This window comes from Plasmodium sp. gorilla clade G2, assembly GCF_900097015.1.
Source record: "Plasmodium sp. gorilla clade G2 genome assembly, chromosome: 6".
Classification (NCBI taxonomy): domain Eukaryota; phylum Apicomplexa; class Aconoidasida; order Haemosporida; family Plasmodiidae; genus Plasmodium; species Plasmodium adleri (nom. inval.).
Window position 1 is genome coordinate 57,066 of NC_041698.1, and position 24,530 is coordinate 81,595.

Genomic DNA, 24,530 nt, shown 5'->3' on the forward strand with positions numbered 1-24,530 from the left:
CCATATCTCACATATGTTAATATATCATATATATATATATATATATATATATATATATATATATATATATTTATATATTTATTTATTTATTAATTTATTTATTTTTGTCCACAACATTTTTTAATGTTTTTAATTTACATGGATTTTCCTTAAATTGTCATTTTAAATATATTCATGAAATCCTACTTTTATATATTCCCGTACATTTTTAGACATAGAAAAGATAATATTTGGTCTTATATAAGTAAATAAATAAATAAATATATATATATATATATAATTAAAGGAAAAGGAAAAAATTTCCTTCACTTATTTATGATTTAATTATTTTATAGTATAAAAACATTAAAGAAATTTATAAATATTTTCATTAAACCCACTTTTACTATTTTTTTTTTTTTTTTTTTTTATAAAAAATATAAAATTACAATATAGTACATTTTATTATACTTTTAATCATAATGGCTCATCTTATATGAAATTATATTTTCCTACTTAATGAGGGAAATAAGAAATATTCTAATTATTTTTTAAATAATATTATTAATATGTTATAATAATATGATAAACAAAAAAAATAATAAAATAAAATAAAAATAAACGTATATTTAGGAGAAACGAGATATCGAGTATTCTCATAGGATATATAAATAAATATATACATATATATATTATATATATATAATATTTTATTAACACATTGTGATAATTCCTAAATAAAAAAAAGTACAAAAAAATATATATTTTTTCTCTCCATATTTCTTATAAACATAATCATATGTTATCATTAAATATTTCAAATCTGTACATAAAAATGAAGACCTTTTGATTACTTCTCTGTATTCAGGCAAATAAATATCAAAAGGTTTTTTTTATGGAAAATATATGTAATTTTTTTTTTCTTTTTTTATTTTTTAAATAATATTTAAGAAACCCAAAAAAAAAATAAAATAAATAAAAATAAAAATAAAAATAAATACATATATATAATATACATATCCATGTGTAAACACAAGTATTACTATTATTATAAATATTAAATTTATTTTTTACAAATTGACAATTAAGAAAGTTTATATGGATCGTTTATATAAATGTATATCTTTTTTATATTTTTAGAGCAAAAATAGAAATATTAATCCATATTTTTATATTTAATATATTAAAAAAAAAAAAAAAAAAAAAAAAAAGGATAATATATATATTTATCAAAAGATAATATGGTAGTATATCCTTTTCACATATTTTAGACTTACCCATTTATTTATTTATCTTATTTATTAGTATTTTATATAAATATTTAACACCCTTATAATTAAATAATTTGCAACATTATTTCAACCTTATTGTATTATGTATGTATAACATTGTTCATGTGCTTATCTTTTATTTCTTCATATTTTTCACACAATATTATATATATATGTATATATAATAACTCACATATATATATATATATATATATATATATATATATATATGTATAATTATTTGTTTATTGATTTATTTATATATATATATATATACACATTTTATCCCTTGAAAAATGGTTATGGGTAGAGTTCGTGCGACGTCTTATGTAAGGCGTACAATTTCACAACCCTTAAATAAAAATGTGCCCCCTATGAAAAATATGAAAAATGTAAATGGACTTAAGGATACTAATTTAATAAGAAATAGAAATTTACATTTACAATTATTATGTAATAACAAAATGCCAAATGGTATGTATGATGATGAATTAATAAAAGATTATGGTTTACAAGAATCATTACCTTTTTATTATCCTAGAAAATCAGATATTTATGGAATACAAAATATGTTAAATAGTAAATTAAATATATTATTAATATTTGTACCTATAGGATTATTAAGTCATTTATTTGGTTTTAAAGATATATATATATTTTTTTTTAATTTTATGGCTTTAATACCTTTATCTGCTCTTATGGGTCATGTAACTGAAGATTTAGCTTTACATACAGGAGAAATTATTGGAGGATTATTAAATGCTACTTTTGGAAATTTAATGGAAATGATTTTTTCTATTCAAGCTTTGAATGCTGGATTAATTAATGTTGTTCAAGGTACTCTTCTTGGAAGTATCCTATCTAATTTACTTTTAGTCTTAGGTATGTCTTTTTTTGCAGGAGGTTTATATCATCATATACAAAAATTTAATGAGAAAGGTGCAACTTGTAGTACATCCCTTTTATTATTATCTAGTCTAGCTATAACTATACCAACTGTATCATCATTTACAACTAATAATAATTTAGATGTTATCTTAAAAGTATCAAGAATAACAGCTGTCTTAATATTTGTAACATATTGCTTATTTCTACTTTTTCAATTATATACACATATTTCTCTATTCCAAGATAAAGAAATGACTGAAGAAATTCCTCAATTATCTGTTATAGCAGGATCAATCTTTTTAATTTTAATTACTATCGTAGTAAGTATCCATTCAGAATTCCTTATTTATTCAATAGATTCAGTTATTAAATATTATAATATATCAGAAAATTTTATAGGAGTTATACTTTTACCTGTTGTTGGTAATGCTACAGAACATTTAACAGCTGTTACTGTTGCAATGAAAAATAAAGTTGATTTAACTATGGGTGTAGCTGTTGGATCCTCTGCACAAATAGCTCTATTTGTCGTACCTGTAACTGTATTATTTGGATGGATATTAAACAAACCCATGACTCTAGCCTTTTCTCCACTTTCTACTGTCATTTTAGTCATATCTGTTATTGTTACTATGGCTATAGTACAAGATGGAGAAAGTAATTGGTTAGAAGGAGTTTTATTAATTTCAGCTTATCTTATTGTTGGTGTTGTTTTCTGGTTTGATACATCATAATTTTTTTTATTTTTTTATTCTAATTACAACCTTATAAAAAAATAAAATATATACAAATATATATATATATATATATATATATATTATTTAAGACCATAAACCCATTTATTTATGCAAATATAAATAATTGTTTTTAATATTATATAAATAATATTCTTTATATACTTTATTTATTCATTCTATTTTTATTTTTATATTATTTATTTTTTATATTTTTTTTTGTTATTTATATATAAATATTATTTATTAATTTTTTGTATATATATATATATAATGAGATTTACTGAATAGCATCGTGTAATTTTTAATAATATATTGTTTCTTTCAAAAACAGATACACATATATATATATATATATATATATAATTATATATTTATATATTTATATATTTATATTTTTAATTCACAAAACTTTATAAAAAATTATAGACTATATGTTATTTTTTAGTTTAAATTGTTAATAATACATTTATAAGTATTAAAATATTATTATTTCAATATATATATATATAAGAAAATATTATTGTCTTGACTTAATTCCAAGAATTATAATCAAAATCAAGTTTATACAGAATTCACGTTATTAGTGAAAAACAATAAAAAAATTATATGCTCTTTTATGATTAATTTGTTATATTTTTTTTAACGGCTCATTAATATGGAAAGATAAAAAAATATTATATAATAAAAATATGTACATATATATCTATATTATATATATATATTTATTTATTTATTGGGGAGAATATAAAAAAATGAAATAGAAAAATAATTTCTTACACACATTTAAAAAAAAATCCTTTAAATCATTTAATCTTTTCAACCTTTACCAACTTTGAATTAAAATAACAATTGACTTTTTTGTTTCCATTGTTTGTTTTTCTAGATAAGCTTCTGAAATAATACTCTTTTAAAATTATCCATAAGGAAGATCTAATGTCTGTCGGAATAAATGCCATCTAAGGAAAAAAAAATAAATAAAATAAAAATAAAATAAAATAAAATAAAATAAAAACAATAAGCAATAGGAATTAATATATATATATATATATATATATATTTATTTATTTATTTTACCTGTGTTATTAGGGGTATGTGAGATGATATACAGTCCCATAATATTGGATGAGAAGACAGATATAAAAGCATAGAAACTATTGAATGACAATATATACTCAATTTTTGAATTTTTGTATTTCCAGAATTAAAAAGATCACATAAAAGATCATTTGGTGAAACATTTTTATTAATATATTGTTTTTTTATATTTTCACACATTTTCCTATCCTTAGCATTATTTGATACTGTTAAATTATCTAAAGCATATAAAAGTAAATTATCATGTAAATAAAAAACTTTATTTTCTATATTAGAATAATATAATTGATCCTTTTCATTTATTAATTTCTTATAATCATTTTCTTGTTCTGATTTATCTTTTTCATTCTCTTCCTTTGGATTTGACAAGTTCCATTTTTTTAATATCATCTTTACTTTTTTACTGTCTACTATTATTTCTTCTTTCTCATTTATATTAGCACAATTAAATATGCTTTTAAAATATATAGATTTTTTTAAAAATAATATAATAGTCATTAAAAATGTATTATCTAAAAGTTCTTTTCTTTCCTCACTTAATTTATATATTGGGTTATTCCTCTTTGTACCCTTTCTTCTACAATTCATAAAATGTGGAATATTATAAACATTGCCTTTTTTATTATTTTCTTGTTCATCCGTTAGATTATCTTTTTGTTCATCAATTTGATTATCTTCTTGTTCATCCGTTAGATTATCTTTTTTTTCATCATTTTTATTATCCCTTTGATCATCTTTTTTTTCATCATTTTTTTCATCATTTTTTTTATCCCTTTGATCGTCATTTTTATTATCCTCTCCATAAATCCTTTCATATGCCATTTTGTTAAACCTAAACAAATTTTGTGTGTATTTCCTTTTCCTTAATAATCCTGTTGCTAAAAAGTGAGGATCATAAGTTATTAAATGATATAGGGAAGATAAAGATGTTAATATTAAAGTGTGAGATAAAGGAATGTCAAAATATAAATATATATATAACGGTACAGTACATAAACGCAAATATGAAAACATATACGAGTGCAAAGGAATTGTATTATTTACAACCATTTGGATAATAAATTTCATCATAGTTTCTAGAAAAAGAAAACCATTATAATTTAATATACATAATGGTACATTTAAATAGGAATATAGACATTTTACATTTATTATTTTATTTAATATAGATGGTATAAAGGATGCCACAAACATTCTCTTAGGTATTAAATATAAAATATGTGTTAATATATTTAAAGATAATGTAGCTATATTTAAACATATATTAACACGTTTATATACTTTCAATAATGTTTTTTTGGTTATTTCATGTAAATATAATATTATGCTTTTTTTATATTTATATTTTTCTTTACAAAACGTATGACCAACATTCATATTATAATGATAATTTTTCTTTAAATATCTATAATCAATCCTTTTATATATATTATATTTATCATTATTCCTTTTGAAAATATTTAAAAACAAAATTTTCATCATATATTTATATTCATTTCCATTTATTTTTTTTTGGGACATTTTTTTTCTATTTAATTCTTTATCCTTTGGGCAATTAAAAAATATATTGTTTTGTTCATTTATTGTATAATCATATTTTTTTCCAGTAAATAATTTATTACCCTTATTTTTATCTTTCATAGATATCTCTGTATTATTATTATGATATTTATCGTTATTATCATCCACTTTAAAAACCTTGTCTTCTAATAAGAAGTCCATTGTTTTATTAGTACTCGTACATAAATTATTTGTCTCTTTATCTTGTTCAGTATATTTTTCTTCCATACCAATTAAATATTCATTTTTATCATCATTTATTTTTTTATCTCTCTCTTGATTTTTAATCTTTGAATTATCCAAGTTAGTCCTCTGTCCATTTAAATATTTGGATTTTACGATGACTTTATTTTTCTCATTCATATGTACAACTACCTTCAGCTTCTTTTCATATCCAAAAAGGCATAAAGGGAAGAACACATACTTGAGAGAAATATTTTTATCAAACTCATTATTTAATATATCAATACATATGAACATATTCATATAAATATTTTCAACCACTTTTTCATAATATAAAATATTTTCCAAATTTTTCAATAGTATTATTTCAAATATACTTATGAATTTACTTAAATCTAAATAATGCATTAATTTGTATTGATTTTTTTTTATTTTATTTCGATGGAAAATCTTTTTCATATCTTCATACATTTCATTTTTAAGATCTCTGTAAAATTTTCTAACCTCTTCTTTGTTATTTGTTTCACAGTTTTTATTATTATCTTTTGAATTATTTTCATTAGGGAAATCATTTTCTTCTCGTTTATTTCTCATAATATTATTTTTATAGTCCCACTGAATATTAGACGCTTTGTTTGATATTCCATCACAATAATTATAACAAAACAAATTATTGCCACTATGATAATTATTATTTAATATGATTTCATCATTTAATATTTGATCATTTGTCTTATAATTTATATTATCCATATTGTTATAGTAATAATTATTATGACATATAGGAAAAAACTCGTCATTCTTGTAACATTTGTTATAACTGTTCATTGGCATATTATAATAATTATTAAGGCCATACAAATTATTATTCATGTCATACATATTGTTCATATTGTTCATATTGTTCATATTGTTTATATTGACCATATTATTGATGTTATACATATTATTCATATTGACCATATTATTCATATTGACCATATTATTCATATTGACCATATTATTCATATTATTCATATTAACCATATTATTCATATTATTCATATTATTCATATTAACCATATTATTCATATTATTCATATTAACCATATTATTCATATTATTCATATTATTCATATTATTCATATTATTCATGTAATCCATGTCATTCATATATTCCATATAGTTCATATCATTCATGTCACATCTCAAATTTGTATTATTTAAGTGCTTTTCAAGTGTACAAAATTCAGAATAATCTCCATTCTGATTCCATACAGTATTATTATTACCAACATGTGGTGTATTATAATTAGTATCAATATAGTTAGAACCAATATTATCATAATTCGTAGTGTCATTATTTGGCGTATTCAAATTGTTCGTATCAAAAAATGAACTGTACACATTTTTATTTGGGTCATTTCCAAATGTATTATCCATATGATTATTAATATTTTGTTTCTTTTTAATATTATCACATGTATAAAGTTCACTTATGTTATTATTACAGCCATTTATGTTTATATTATCACCATTCCCATTAATTAATGGATCCGTAAAATTCCTACGACATGCTATAAAATCATTATTATCACCCTTATCATTTTTTTGCTTTTTATGATCATCAATATATATATCAGGTGAAGCATTACTTATTTTATCATATTCCAATAATGAAAAAGTATAATATTTTTTACCATTCTTTTTCCAATCTTTCCCATATAATTTATCCAATTTACATTCTAAATTATAAGATGGAACACACTCATACGTATAATTATTTTTATTATTAATATTATTTATTTTATTATTCATAGGAATATAATTAAGTTTATACACATCCATTTGGGTATCACCAATCACTGAAATGTTATCTTTTATAACTGTACCACTCTTAAAACAATCAACAAAATCAGATGAATCATAATTTGAATAAAATTTATCAGTGATCATCATATGTTTTTGTTTCTTATTATTCCCCATAATATTATAATTTTGTTCAGAACATATGTTGATGTATCCCCTCTTCTTCTGAAGAATATTAAAATGTTTTATACTATGGTTTTCTTCATTTTTAGTAACCTTCCTTACATTTGATATTCTTCCTTCCTTGGACAAAATATTATTATTTTCTTCGTCATCATTTGCTACATTTAATGCACATTCTATATTTCCTACACTCTTTATTTTTCTGTCATTTAATATTTTTGCATAAGACCTGGTAATTCCTCTATTAATTTTTTTATTACTTGCCTTTACCTTTCTATAACTGTACATGCTATTAATAGATGAAGAAGAACATGAGGAAGATGATAAGAAATTATCTGAAATGTAAGTACAAGAAATATCGTCATCGGCAATAATATTATTCTTTTCATAATCTCTTTTTAATAAGTATATATCATTATTACTATATCTATCTAAACAATTATTAAAGCTATAATTAGATCTATTGATATTATCACCCCCATTATAATAATCATTATCAGTTTTTTCATTATGGTTATATAATTTGCTATTCTTCCACATCAAAGTATTATCATTTACATTATCATTTATACTATCATTTACATTATCATTTATATTATAATTTACATTATCATTTATATTATCATTTATATTATCATTTTTCTTCTCATTATTATTCCTTTGAATATTTTCTTGATTTTTTATAACATTATCATTCTTTACATTATTAAAACGTGACTTATTATTATTTATATTCTTCATCTTTTGATATTTATCCTTTTTATAATATATTTTTATATTTGAAAAATATAAATTATATTCATCAATTAAAAATAAGTTATTCAAAATGTATAAAATAAGATATACAAATTCAAAACAACTTTTCTGTGCTAAATATTCTTTTTTCTCTTTCTTATCTTTATATATATTAAAACTACACCTTTTCTTTTTTTTCTTACCAAATAATTGATCTATATCAGAACTGTTTAAACTACTATATCCATTAGAATTACATTCACAAGTGTTAAAAGGTATGTTATTATTATTATTATTATTATCCATATTATTAGTTTCTTTTTTATCTACACAAATATCTCCCTTATTATTATCTTCACTCAACATATGTATATTCTTCTTTTGGTTGCTTATCATAGTATTGTTTTCCTTTTCACAACTATTCTTATGCTTATTTTTTATCTTTTTTACTCTTCTTTTCTTATATTTACGATAGTAATCATAAAATGAATACAACCTAAAGATATCCATAATATTTATTTCTTCATGGGAAAAACTTTTTATTACATCTACACTATTCTTACAATTTTCATTATCAATAATGAAATCTTTTACCATTTCCTATAAAAATAAAATATAAAAAATAAAAAATAAAAAATAAAAAACATATATGTCATGAGTATCTGATATATTTATAAATTAATATCTACATATATATATATATATATATATATATATATATTCCATTTTTACCTGTTCGTAGATGTTTTCCCATTTTTTTTGATTAAGCACATCATGAATCCTTTCATCAACCATTTCGTTAAATCTAGACAATATATAATTATCCTTATCTCTAACAACATTTTCATGATTTAATTTCTGGAAAAATTCCAATATTTGTACTTCCTCACCATCTAATAAATATTCCGAGAATGCTTCAATCATAATATTAAGTGATCTCTTTTTAAAATTAAAATTGTGATAAAAAATTTTTAATATATCTTCTAACGTAACTATAAGTAAACATATGATTATGTTTATTTGCTTTAGTGATATTATATCTTTCATCATTGATATAGAATAAAATAAATTTAAACAAAAAATAAAATCAGCAACTTTTTCTTTTCTTCTATGAATAGATAATAGTATCCTATATATATCTATACATTTATTTTCATTAAGTTTTCTTATAACCTTTTTATAATCATTCATCTTGTTTGTCTTTAAATTATCTCTCACCATATTATTATTATATCCCATATAGTTATTATTATTATTATAATTATTATTATACACTGCATATGTATTATAATTATTATTATATCCCATATACATATTATTATAAGAATTCATATAAGTATTATCATATAACATATTTCCATTTACATTCCCATAGTTCGTTATTCCCATATTTGTTTGCTTAAAGTATCTTGACATCTCACTATTTAAACTATTGTTAATATTCATTCTATCAAAAGTAGGAGGATCAAGAGTGTTTATTTTGTTATTGTATAAATAAGGATAATATTCGCCATACCTTACATTATACCTACTACTAAAAATACTACTACAAACAATACTACTACTATTACTACTATTGTTATTATTATTCATATAAGTTTTATTAACATAGATATTATTATTTTCCCATCCTTTATTTGTATATATATTATTATTATTATTTATATATTCCTTATATGTATAAATATTAGGATTAGTCATATAAGGAAGATTATTCATATAGGACATGTTAACATTATAAGGAATAATATTATCATTCATAGTATTATTATGTTCACCCGTCTTCCCATTATATACCATATTAGTAAGATAATAATAATTATTATTATTATATATATTGTTCTGTACATTATTATTTATATAATTATGTATATTATTAGGTATATTATTATATATATTATTATGTATATTGTTTTGTATACTATTATGTCCATTATTATGTATATTATTATATATATTATTATATATATTATAATCATTATTTATTGGTATCTCGTTATTATTTTCATTTCTACATATATTCATATTATTCATATTATTCACATTATTCATATTATGCATAGTATCCATATTCAGAGCTAATATGTTCCTCCCATAAGTATCATCATTCACATTATTATAAAAATTATTTGGACAAGGGTTGTTATTTATTAATTCCTGTGGTTTTATCATATTGCTAGGTAAACCAACACTTACGTTATTTGTAAAATTATTTCCTACATTGTTAGGAAAAGAACCATATAATTTATTTACCACAGTACCATTCAAATTATTTGTCAAAGTACCACTCAAATTATTTGCCACAGTACCATTCAAATTATTTGTCAAAGTACCACTCAAATTATTTGTCAGAACACCATCCAAATTATTTGTTATAGCACCATATAAATTATTTGCCACAGTACCATTCAAATTATTTTTCAGAGCACCATCCAAATTATTTACCACAGTACCACTCAAATCATTTGTCATAGTACCATTCAATTTTTCATTTTCCTTTTCTTTCTTCCTTTTATTAATCGTAATTTTTTTCTTCTTATCCTTTACTTCTATATTATTATTGCTTTTGCAATTTCTATAACGTTTTGTTACTACTTTCCCTTTTTTTAAATTATCGTGAATTCTTTCAAATTCTCTTAAATAGTTCAAATAATATTCCTTGATACTTTTTGTTTCAATTATTTTTATATTCTTTTCTTTATTTATTAAATTAAATTCTTTAGCAATTTTTAACCATTTAGCGTTCCTGCTTACACACGAATACCCACCATGTTTTAATACACTCATATATAAATCATGCAATTCAATATTTCGACCGGGAACCATTAAAGGAATATCATTTATATCATCTCCATAATATTCCTTATATTTTTCATAAAATTCATCTTTTTCCATTTTTACTTACAAAAGAAAAAAAGGAAATTCCTAACCCCATCGAAATATGTGCATATATATAAATAAATATATATATATATTTTTTTCTTATGTCTTAAATAAATATAAGCTTCTCTTATTAAATATATGAAGATACTTAAATATATATATATATATATATATTATAATTATTATATATACCCACACTTTTATGTACTCAAATGTATATATACATATATATTATATTATAATTTGATACATATATTAAAATATCCTGACTTTTTCAGGTAATTTATGTTCCTACGTTTTACACTATTATGTATATAATACAAACATATATATACATATATGTTCTTTTTTTTTTTTTTTTTTTTTTTTTTTGTTTATTATTTTATATATTATTATAATTTTCCCTCTATATTTTATATTAAAACAAAGAAGGCATATTTAATATATTTGATTTATTATTGTATTTTAAAATATATTAAAATAATGTATAAAACATTGAAACGTTTTTCGTAAAAAAATAAGAAAAAAGAAGTGACGAAAAATTAAGAATACCTCTATATATAAATATATATATTTATTTTATGCGATGCACATATTCTATATAATCATTTAATAATATTTAATTAGTTGTTCAGTAATAATTACATATAAATATAAAATTAAAATAATATAATATAGCATTTTGCGTACTTATTTTATTCTTCTATATACATTATGTGTACGCCTATTGAAATATTTGGGCTTATTTTATAATTTCTCGTAAAAAGAAAAAATTAAAGATTTTTAAGTGTAAAAGTACATTATAATGAAAGAAAAAATATATAAATATATATATATATTATTAAATTATAAAAAAAAAAATTAAAAATTAAGGATTTATATAATTTATAGAAAAAGACAAATAGTATTAAGCATAAATATATACATATTATTAATATTGGAACAGTTATTTTATAAGAACATAAAAAAAAAAAAAAAAAAATACAGTAAATAATTGAACATAGAAATATATAAATTGTACATATTTGTATAATATAAATCCCCTTAACAAAAAAAAAAAAAAAAAATTTTTTTTTTCTCAGTACATATATATATATATATATGTGTATTATATATTATATATTATATATTTATAATATTCCTTATGACTGTGAGCCTATTTTAATTCTTCTACTTATTTATATAAAAATAAAAGCATACCAAACTTTCTTCATCTTAAAAAAAAAAAGGTTGATTACTATTAACCTCATGTATCCTTTTTTGGATAAAATAAAAAATATATATATTTATACATATATTTCATATGAGATTCGTATACAGATAAAATAAAAAATAACTTATTTTAACATAATAAATATAATACCTTATGGTATATTGAAAATAAACAATGAGATCACTCATACATACATATATATATTTATATGGTATTACATATAAGCGATATTATGGTAAATATAAAATACTCTTTTATTTTTCTGCTATAAATAAAACATATTTAAAACCTAAATCATATAGTCAACATGTTTAGGGGATAACAAAAACGTTTAAATTTTTCCATAATACACATATGGTCATATAAATATATATATCACAATTTTTATATATAATATTTTTTTTCTACGAAAAAATAAAAAAAAATTGAATTAAAATTATGTAAGGTTCTTATCCTAAACCATATTCGAAATAAGTGAAATTAAACATAAATGAATATATAAATATACATACATACAAATATATATATATATATAATAATAATAATAATAAGTAACATTTGTGTATTAAATGCTTTACCGAGGTAACCAAAATGTTTCCATATATTTCTTATAGCATCTTTGCTCCTTCATACAAACAATTTGAAAAAATATATATAATTTGAAAATAAAATATAAATATAAATATATATATATATATATTTCTTTTCAGTTTTAATAATTTTTGTAATAATGCCATATCTAATACCATAATATTTTTTATCAGAAGAAAAAAAAAAAAAAAAAAAAAAAAAAATTTTGCTCATTCGATCAAACATTTATTTTTAAAGAATATATATTATGTTATTACCCAAAACTATCTTATCCAATGAAGGAAGAATATTATGTAATACGATTAACCACCCATTAAAAACTGTAAAAAATAAAATCGAAAACTTTTTCAAGTTTGAAAATATTGACAATTTAAAAAGTGAAATATGTATAAAACAAAATTTCGATGACCTTAATGTACCTTTAACACATCCTGTAAGAAATATTAGAGATACCTTTTATTTAAATGAAAATTATATAAAGAACTATAATTCTATTCTTTCAACATATTATACACCATTTGATATTTTAAATACATTTTATAAATATTACTTAAGCAATAAATTATTATCTCATGATAAAATAATATTGAAAAGAACTCATATGACGTCACATTTAAATGATTTATTAAAAGGGTCTTATACAAATGTTATTTATACAGGTCAAGTATATAGAAAAGATGAAATTGATAAATATCATTATCCTATATTTCATCAAACTGATGGATTTCTTATAAAACCAGAAACGTTCAATGTAGAAATAGAATTAAAAAAAAAACTAGAAGAGTTAATATATTATTTATTTAATAAAAATAATATTGAAATAAAATGGGAAAGTGATACATCCTTCCCATTTACACATCCTTCATATGAATTATATATAAAAAGAAAACAAGATAATAAATGGATTGAGATTTTAGGATGTGGAAAAATAAAAAATGAAGTACTTGCTATGTCCTTATATCATAATCATATAAATAAAATTATTGAAAATGAAATTACTATATATAATAAAACATTATTAAATTCTTTTCAACAAAAATTCTTATCAAATGAAAAAGAAACAAAACATCAATCAGATCTTATAAATCATTTATGTAATAAACAACTTAATCATAATATACAAATAAAAATAAATGAATTTCTTAAAAATATTAATTATCAAGGTTGGGCTTTCGGTATAGGATTAGAAAGATTATGTATGCTTTTATATGATATTAATGACATTCGTTTATTTTGGAGTAATGACAAAAGATTCATTAACCAGTTCAAAGAAAATCAAATAACGACATTTCGTCCATTTAGTAATTTCCCATGTATTCAAAAAGACATCTCATTTTATATTAAAGAATATTTCAATGAAACGTCCTTTTTTCAAATATGTAGAGATATTGCAAATGATAATATTGAACAGGTACAAAAAATAGATAAATATTATGATCCTAAAAATAATCTAACTAGTTTATGCTATAGAATTACTTATAGATCACATAATAAAAACCTAACACATAAAGAGGTCAATGATATACAAAATCAAATTATTCAAACACTTATGGATCAATTTGAAGTTTCCATAAGGTGATTCGTAGTTTTATGAATTAATATAATAAAATTAATTTAATATATAAACGGGATGCTCATCACAAAAAAGGAAAATATATACATAATTATTAATGTAAAAAAACACATATATATATATATATATATATATATATATATTTATGCATCTATTTGTTTATTCATTTTTAATTTTATCTCTTATTGATATTTTTTTTGGAAGTCTTCTTCATCTTGGTCTCCCTTTCCTGAGCAGTCTGAACAGTACAAAATAAAAAAAAAGAAAGAAAGAAATACATGAAGGAGACATCGCATATATATATATATATATATTTATTTATTTATTTATATATATTCATCTGTTTACCATCCAAGGAACTAAACAGCCTAGGAATACCCAGTTGGACATAATTCCACCAATCAAAGGATAGACCTTCGAATATATCACAAAGGATATTTTATATATAGAAAGTTTCATTATATTTTCAAACCTTTTGGAATTTAATAAAAAGGACTTTACCTCAGTAAAATCTAGAAAGAAGAAAAAAATAAAAAAACATAAAAAATTGAATGAAAAAAATATAGGATATAATAATATATATATATATTTTACCTATTGTTGAAAAATGAATTGGAAATCCTACGAAAGTATGGTTGGGAGGAACCGGAAATTTATAATATTGCCAATTAAAATATTGTTCTTCCTACAAATAAGAAACATATACACATATAAAAAAATTATTATTATTTTTATTATTATTATTATAAGCTTATAATATATTTTATTTTTTTAATGTTTATATTTTGAATAATTATTTACCAGTGAATAATACCAATTCCATTGAGATATTTGATGAGCCACATATTTAGACGTTGGACTTAATCGTGACCATGTTTTAGGAGGACAAGAAAAATCTTCTTTTGTTTTTGATGGATTTTCAACTTGTGGATTTCTTCCTTCTCTAAGGTCATCATATATATTTGTTGAAAGTTGTTCATTTCTATTCATAACATATGGATCATGCTGTTGTATTCGTTTTTCATTCTGGTTCTTTTTATATATGTTACTCTAAAAAAATAAAATATACACAAATATATTTTTATGCATATGTTTATTTATTTTTTTGTTTATATCATATATATATATATATATATATATATATATATATATATATATAGTCATTTATTTGTCTATATATTTATATTTATTCATATATTAATTTATTTATTTGTTTATTTATTTTTATTTTTTTATTCCCTACTTGGTCTATTCCCATTTGATCATAATTCATTCCAAACATATTTTGGTCCCCATACATTTGATGTTCACTTTGTGTAACAAATTTTTTTTTATTTCTTGAATCAACCAATTCTTCATCATTTGATAAATCACAATTATTTGTTATGTCTTTATTTATGATTTCCCTATTTGAATGAATTAAATATATAGGTCTTTTTGTAGAATCTCTATGTTCTTCTTTAATTGTTCTCAACTTATTTTTAATGGAAAGGAACTTATATTTTGACAATTTTGTTTTCACTCTGCTTAAATTATAAGCACATTTTAGATTTATTAATATATTTCTATCTATTTTTTTCTTAAATTTTCTTTTAGAGAATATTTTTAAATTATTTTTCATAACATGATAATTGTTATTTTTAAGATGATTTTTGTAAGGAATGTTACAATAATTATTATTATCATCACTATAATAATTTTTTTTTTTTTTTTTTTTTTTCTCTTCTATTTCTTTATATATTTCTTTTGATGGTATAAAAAGATACCCATTCATTTCCTTATCTCTAATATTTTGTATATATTCAGAATAATTATCTGATTTTTTAATATTTGTATTAGTTCCCAATTTTTCCATCAAATAATTATTTGTATCTATAAAATTAGCGAACATTTCTTTATTTACTTTTCCTACATTATTATTCATCCATAATTTTTTACCTCTTAATTCATCTTTTATACGTTTTGACCTCTTTTCTAAACTTTTTTGTAATTTCCATAAATTATTATGTTTCTTATTGTATTTCTTTATAAATTTGTTAGGTATATTCTCCATATGCTTATAATATCCCTCTTCCTGTTCATTATTTTCATCCTTATCATAATAATACTTTTCCTTCAATTCTTTATAAATCTCTTCACAATATTCATCATCGCAATATTCATTGTAAATATCACAATTGCTTTTCTGTTGATTCGTATCATTACATAAATTATTAAGCTCTCCTTTAAATATATTATTTTTATTTTCCTTCAGCACTTCCTTTTTTTTCTCATGTTCAATATTTTCTTTACGATGTACTGCAGATGTACTAAATCGTTTAATATTTTTCCTTTTTACATTTTCATCATAATTATTCAATACATTAGCACTATTATCCTTATTAAAAACATAATTTTTTATATATTGCTCTTTTCCATTATTATATATTTCATCATTCATTCCATATATATAATCATTTGGTATATTAGTTAAATGCTGTTTTTTTTCTTTATTCATCATTTCAATATTTTGAACTGGATGATAAGAATTATAAAAATTTAAATCCTCCTTATTTACATACTGTGCTTCTATATTTGGATAAAAATCATTTTTATATTGACTCCATGTATTTTTTCCTTCCACTCTATCTACCATTTGATTATTTACATTCTGTTCTATGATATTTCCATTTGTTTCATCTTTTTTATTTTTTCCTCCTTCCTTTTTTTTCCTATTTTCTTCTGAGACTTCATAATTTTCTGGTTTGGTATTATAATTATTATCCAAGTTTAATTTATATTCACATAGGTCTATATACATTTCTAGGAAATGTCTTATTTCTGACGATTCGTTAAAATTCGTTTCGAGCCCCTCCTTGTTTCTCATGAAGAGAATCATTTCCCTGATTTCTTCCTCCAGATCTTTGGTATACTTAACCCTAACACAAAAAAAAAAAAAATAATAAATAAATAAAATAAGAATATAGGAAAATAAGATAATTATGAATCTGCAATATAAGATTATACTAAATATATATATATATATATATATATATATATATATATTTATTTTTATTTTTATGTTTATATATTTTTATTTTATCATTACGATAGTTTGTCACTTAAAGGAGTAGAAATTGTAATTTCGTTTTTTATCTGAGAAGGGGCATGGTTAAGGAAAGGTCTCCAATGATAATTATTTTCCAAGTCATATAAGATACATGCGGGATGAAGATTTTGCATATTTCCATATAATTGTTCATCATTAAATACTATTTCTATTGATGAATATGGAACATATGTTAATGTATTTTCATAATCTAAAAGAAACATCTTAGGAGATATAGGAATATACTTTGAAAAATTCTCTAATAAATATTTTAATGTTTTATTACATTTATATGTATTCGTTTTTTCATATTTTATTTCAAACATATTATTAAAAAATTCTTCATCATTATATAATATTTCATCAACATTTACTTTTTCATCCTTCATTTTCTTATCACCATACATATCCATAGAATATAATTTATTTTCTTCTTTCATATCATATTCTTCTCTTATTTCTTTTTCTTTCTTTTTTAACTCTTCTAAACCATACTTAACAAAATTCATTAAATATTCACCACTGTAATATTTATTATAGTTTTGCATATTTATCTTTCTAAGCATTTCATTTTCCATTATAATATCTGAATTTTTTAAAAAATTATTATTATTCCATCTATTCTTCAAATGTATAATGCATTTATTAGTAACCTCCCAAAAACATATCCACCCTTCCTCGTGTCTCGTCATAACCCAATAATGTTCCTTCTTCCCATTATTTATAGTTCCTTAAATGTAAAAATTAAAAATTACATACACACATACATATATATATATATATTATATATATATATTATATACATATATATGTAATATTATACCACATATGTGCATATAAAAATATAAAATTTTATATGTAACTACCTTTGCAAACATATGCATCATACTCCAAACCCTTCAAACAACAACACAATAAAAGAACATGATCTTGGATTGTCCCCTTTTTATAGGATAAAAAAAAATAGGGCGAAGTAAAAATGGAGGATTCATCCTCATTTTCAATATATTCAATATTGTTCAGCCAATGAAACAGAGGGCCTAATAAACAATATAATATATATATATATATATATATATATATTTATATGTATATGTCTCCATAACAAAATATATCATTTATTTATGACTTTATCCTTACCAGGGGTTGACACTTGTGCAGGTAAATTAATCGATGTAACAAAACTACACAAGGGATAATAGTTATTATCAAAATCGTTTCTGCTTATACAAGGAAAACTATAAGAGAAGAAATATATAATATGTGTTTGGAATATTTACATATATATATATATATATATATATATATATATTTATTTATTTATTTTTATTTTTATTTTATTACTTTCTATTTTTAATTGCCTTTGGAAACCATTGATTATATGTATCGTTAAATTTGGAAAAGTCCTTTTCCCATCTATATAAAATAAGATATAATTATATATATATATATATTATTTTTTAAATATAATAAAAATACAATATATTTGTAGAATATTAAAAACTTATTTACATATACTATCATATATTAACTCTTGAAACATATTTTCTTGTCATCTTAAATACCTTTTCGACATGGACTTATATATAATAGAAGAATTTTGAGCCTTTTCCTCTTTCATAAAAACTAGATTGTGTGGTAGTGGAGGAATAACAAAAGCTTCCACAGATATTGTAGACTCTTTCTTGGTATGTATGTTTTCTTTATTTAATGCTTTTAAATGAACCTTAGAGTACATTAATTCTGAAGGTAAAAAGATATAAATAATATATATATATATATATTTATTTATTTATTTATTCAATTACCTAATGTATTTTTATAAACAATAGTCTTATATTTCTTCACGTAATAATCATCATAATTATCAATGGTGGGATCCATACGTCCACTTCCAAATTCGTTATAATCATTATATTGAGATGTACTTTTAGTATTCTCCTAATAAGAAAAAATAAAATATACATACATATATATATATATATATATATATATATATATATATATATATTATATATATATCCTTTTTATACTAACCTGAGCTAGTGATCTATAATCTTCTGTACCATAATTAAATATGTCAGCAAAGGGTAACTCAAAAATACCTAATATGGTAGAATAAATTTCATTATTATTATGAACTTCAAAACATATATCTCCCTTTGATATTAAATCTATCGGTAATACATTTCTTATTAAATTTTCATTTGTTAATTCTTTTTTATCCACCAGTCTTATAGGATAATATAAATTCTGATAAAAAAATGGAGATGTGGTTTTAGTTACTGTATCAGTTTTATTAACCATTCCATCCCACTTGACCCAAACATTTATATTCACATTGTTTAAATCTACACTACTGATGGCTAAATTCTCACATTTAATTACTCTAAAAGGAAAGAAAAATAATAAAACTAATGTAAATATGGTAAAATTAGCACATAAAAATATAGAAAAACATACAAAAAAAAAAAAAAAAATACACACATATATATATGTACAAACCTTATTACTAAATAATGATCATTTAATATTAACTGATTAACTAATGTTGCATCACTTAATGGTTGGCTAGGCCTCTGTATGTTCATATCATTTTCTTCCACCCCATAACTATTAATAAAACATTTTATATTCCCCACTATCTCTCCTTGTTTAAATCGACTTTTGTCTAATGTTAATTTTTTTACAATTCCTCTGATAAGAAAAAATAATGTAAATAAAAAAAAAAAAAAAATTTATTTTTTGAAGTATACATAAAAAGATGTTCTAAATATGCATAATCGTACATACATATATATATATATATATATTTATATGTAATCTAACTTAAAAAAGGGATATTCTGTGACAGATTTTAGAGATATGATACAGGAGCCCAACAAAATGGGCGGTTTATATCTATAATTTGAGTTATAACATAGCACCTAAAAAAAAATATATATATGTATATATATACATATATATATATATAATTATTTATTTATTATTTTTTTTTTTTATAACAATATATATAGCATCATATATTACTGTAAGTATAAAAAAAGCATTCGCTAATTGTTGATATGTTCCTATGAAACAAAAATATCCTGGATAAAGCCAAAAGTTATTTGACGAATTATAAGAACTGTGTATTATCCAATCTCTTTCACTTAAAGGAAATTTAAATCTCAAAAATTTTGGAAGCTTTTTTAAATAAGTTGGCATTTCAGCAGTAGATATAAACCACCAACTATCTAATGCCATATGAAATTCAAATATTTCTGATAGCTGCATATATACCTACAAAAATGTAAAAAAATATATAATAATATATTAACAATACAAATATACAATAATTATATGAATTATATATAATCCATATATATATATATATATATATATATATATGTATATATTACCCCCAATCGTTGTGTTTCAAAAATTATGTTTTTTTTGTCGATTTTTCTTTTCAGTATTATGTTCATATCAGGTTCAGCTTCAATTATATCCTTTAACGTCTTTTTAGCACATGCATATAATTCATTGAATACAAGTCCTTTTATTCTCCACATTTCTATTCCTAATTCAAAATTTTCTAAATCATTATATGATATACTCATCTCTTTTTCTGTCCATATTGGCACTGCACAAAATTGTTAAAATGGAAAGAGTATGTATATCTCTAACATATATATATATATATATATATATATGTATGTACATATATTATGTATTTATATTTATATTTATATTTATATTTATTCTTTCTTACGTGGAACTCTCAAATATTTAACTTCTCCTGCTTCTAAAGTATATCCAGGAGTATACAAAATTTCATTCTTCAAAGACCCATAAAGTTTTAGTTTTCTATAAAATATTATGTATAAATAAATAATATACATATATATATATATATATTACGTGTTATAAAAACAATTTTAAACCTACTTATTGTTTCCAAAAGATATTAAGTAAAAATTCTTCTGTTTTTGACTCTCTAAATTATGAATATACTTTATAAAAAATTCGAAACGCCACAATCTAGGTTTTAGCATTGGATTATAGAATTCTTTTATACTTTGTTCTCTCTAAAAAATAGATATATATATATATATATATATATATTTTCTTAAATAACACTTATTTGTTTAAATATATGCATTATATTTATCTGTTTACTTTTAATTCCTCATATAAATCAAGAAATGGCTCTTCTATATCTTCTTCATCATCAGTTGTACTTATGCTCTCTTCACTCAAAACTTCCTCCTCTTTTATTTTAATTGGTTTAATCATCTTATTCGACAAATAATTCTATATATTTTTAAAAATAAAAAATATATATATATATATGTATACATATATATAATATTACATAAATGAACACGTTTAATACATATTCTTAATATATAATATAAAAAATTTTTTTATATATTGTATCATTTTATTATTATATAATAACCAATTTTTTATTTATGTCCCTTCCATTATAATCTTCATCAAATAAAGGTACTTCTAAAAAATGATCCTTTGGTTTTCTTTCGATTTCATCATCATCATATTCCTTTCCTTCATACTCTTCTTCAGAAATATATTCTTCACTCAAGTTTTCTTTCTTGTATTCTTCTTTGTATAACCATATTTCATCATTAAGCTCACCTACGTGAACTTGTTTTTTTAATTTCCCTTTTTCTAAGTCTTTATTTTCCTCATTGTAATAAAATATATCCTTTAATTTATTTATTAAAAACATTTTTTACAAAAAAATTTTTTATATGTTATTTCATATAAAATATTATCAAAATGATGAGCATATAAAATGTCTTCATACCTTTTAACTCACATCCTTTTGTTTACTTTGGTATCTAACATTCTTTTTTATTGTATCTATTTCTCTTGTTTTATATTATTATTTCTTTTTTTAATTGTAAACTATAATTAAAGAATGCACTTGAAGGCATTTCAAAAAAAAATAAATAAATAAATAATAAAAAGAACAAGAGAGAAAAAAAAAAAAATAATAATAATATTAATAAGAGTATTATATATTTTTTTTTAATATATAATTATATTTTTCATTGTTATATGTCTTATTATTATTTTTTTTTTTTTTAAATTTAAAAGAAATACATGATGAACAGTTTTAGAAAACTATATAAGACAATATAATTATATTATTATATATTTATTTTATTTTTTTTTTTTTTATACATATATATAATTAATAGGACAGAAAATATTTCACAGAATTTTTTTGATTTAATCTGTTTATTAATATTTCAAACAATAATGAAATATATCATTTAAAAATTTTGCATGTATCTAAAGTTTGGTTTTCTCTTAATTACATATCATAAACAGGATTACACATATATGTATATATATAATTAAAAAAAAAAAAAAAAAAAAAAAATAATAAATATAATATAATATATATATATATATATATATATGTAAATGCATCAACATGGAGTAAAAAAAAAATATACATATAAATACACATATAATTATACATATACATTTGTGTTTGTTTTATTTTTATGTTTATGTGTGTATCCATTTGAAGCATATAATTTACAATATGAAGGGAGAAATATCGGACCTTTTTTGATACTTTATTGTACTTCTGGAGTAGCTATTTTCATTATTATTATAAATAGGAATTTTTTCTTTACTAAATACATATTTGTTCATAAAATATATGATATCATTTGTAGAAAAAAAGGATATTAATATATTTTTTTTTTCATCGTTAGTAAAATTATTAAATTCTGATTTATTTAATAGAGAAGAAAAATTATGTTGGACATATTGTTCTTTATCTTTTCTTAATGTTCGTTTTGTTAGATCTCTTTTAATTTGTTGAACACAATCTATAAATAATTTTTCATATTTTGATTTTTCGATATAATAATTAGCTAATTTTTGTTGTAAACTCGAATTTATATTGATTTGTTTTTTTAATTTTTTTTCTAGATTTGTTATTTTCAAATCGATTTGTTTATATGTTTCATCTTTTTTTATATTTTTTTCATCATCATTTTTTTTTATATCACTAAACAATTGTTTTATATCTTTTCTTTCATTACATAATTCTTTTTTTTTTAAATGTATTTCACTTTCTGATTTCTTTATTTTTATAATTTTATCATCTTTTATAATATCATTTTCTTTCTTTATATTTTCTTTATAAATAATTTTTTCATATATTTTATATAATTTTCTTTCTAAAAATAACATATGGCTTTTCATAAGCTCACTATTCCTTTTCCACTTATCAGCTTCTTTTTTTAAATATTCAGATATTTTATCTAATCTTAAACATTCGTTTATATACCACTTCAATTCCTTTTGTAATTTCTTCATTTTCTCATCTTTTAATTTTTTTATTTTCTCTTCTTTTACGATCTTTTTTAACACACCTATTTCTTTTTGAACATCATACATATATGTATTAAATGCTAATATATATTTCTCTTCATTATCTTTTAATATATTATTAAATTGAATATTCATATCTTCAATGGTGCTATTTAACGAAGCAAAACATTTCTGAACATCATTCTCATCATCATCATTATTCTTTGTATTTATATTTTCTACATAATTATTTGACACTATTTTATTATTACTATTATTATTACCATTTAATGTTGTACTTCTCTTTTCGTATTTATCACACTGCAGATTTTCCTTAGTCATTTTGCTTATTACTATTTAGAATGAGTATCAATATTTTTTAAAACGACTACACAAATGTATATATAAATAAATAAATATA

At 20.4% G+C, this 24,530-nt stretch overlaps 5 protein-coding genes across 5 annotated transcripts; 2 read left to right on the forward strand and 3 right to left on the reverse strand.

Moving 5' to 3' along the window:
- Positions 1–1,546: 1,546 nt before the first annotated feature.
- PADL01_0601600 (cation/H+ antiporter) lies at positions 1,547–2,872 on the forward strand (the record flags this gene model as incomplete). The annotated part of the gene is made up of 1 exon (XM_028680735.1): positions 1,547–2,872. The coding sequence occupies one exon, from the start codon at positions 1,547–1,549 to the stop codon at positions 2,870–2,872; it is 1,326 nt and encodes a 441-aa protein (XP_028537183.1).
- Positions 2,873–3,678: 806 nt separating this feature from the next.
- On the reverse strand, positions 3,679–11,314 carry PADL01_0601700 (conserved Plasmodium protein, unknown function; the record flags this gene model as incomplete). The annotated part of the gene is made up of 3 exons (XM_028680736.1): positions 3,679–3,831; positions 3,950–9,019; positions 9,152–11,314. 3 exons carry the CDS (start codon positions 11,312–11,314, stop codon positions 3,679–3,681), a joined length of 7,386 nt encoding a protein of 2,461 aa, XP_028537184.1.
- A 2,039-nt stretch (positions 11,315–13,353) lies between these two features.
- PADL01_0601800 (phenylalanine--tRNA ligase) lies at positions 13,354–14,685 on the forward strand (the record flags this gene model as incomplete). The annotated part of the gene is made up of 1 exon (XM_028680738.1): positions 13,354–14,685. The coding sequence occupies one exon, from the start codon at positions 13,354–13,356 to the stop codon at positions 14,683–14,685; it is 1,332 nt and encodes a 443-aa protein (XP_028537185.1).
- Positions 14,686–14,854: 169 nt separating this feature from the next.
- PADL01_0601900 (conserved Plasmodium protein, unknown function) lies at positions 14,855–22,502 on the reverse strand (the record flags this gene model as incomplete). Its single annotated transcript, XM_028680739.1, has 20 exons — positions 14,855–14,917; positions 15,028–15,191; positions 15,274–15,364; positions 15,481–15,729; positions 15,923–17,597; positions 17,768–18,497; positions 18,634–18,807; positions 18,908–19,005; positions 19,112–19,183; positions 19,333–19,510; positions 19,576–19,708; positions 19,805–20,156; positions 20,273–20,464; positions 20,597–20,694; positions 20,798–21,049; positions 21,169–21,392; positions 21,522–21,616; positions 21,698–21,837; positions 21,929–22,063; positions 22,212–22,502. 20 exons carry the CDS (start codon positions 22,500–22,502, stop codon positions 14,855–14,857), a joined length of 5,406 nt encoding a protein of 1,801 aa, XP_028537186.1.
- An 821-nt stretch (positions 22,503–23,323) lies between these two features.
- PADL01_0602000 (conserved Plasmodium protein, unknown function) lies at positions 23,324–24,451 on the reverse strand (the record flags this gene model as incomplete). Its single annotated transcript, XM_028680740.1, has 1 exon — positions 23,324–24,451. The coding sequence occupies one exon, from the start codon at positions 24,449–24,451 to the stop codon at positions 23,324–23,326; it is 1,128 nt and encodes a 375-aa protein (XP_028537187.1).
- Positions 24,452–24,530: the final 79 nt, after the last annotated feature.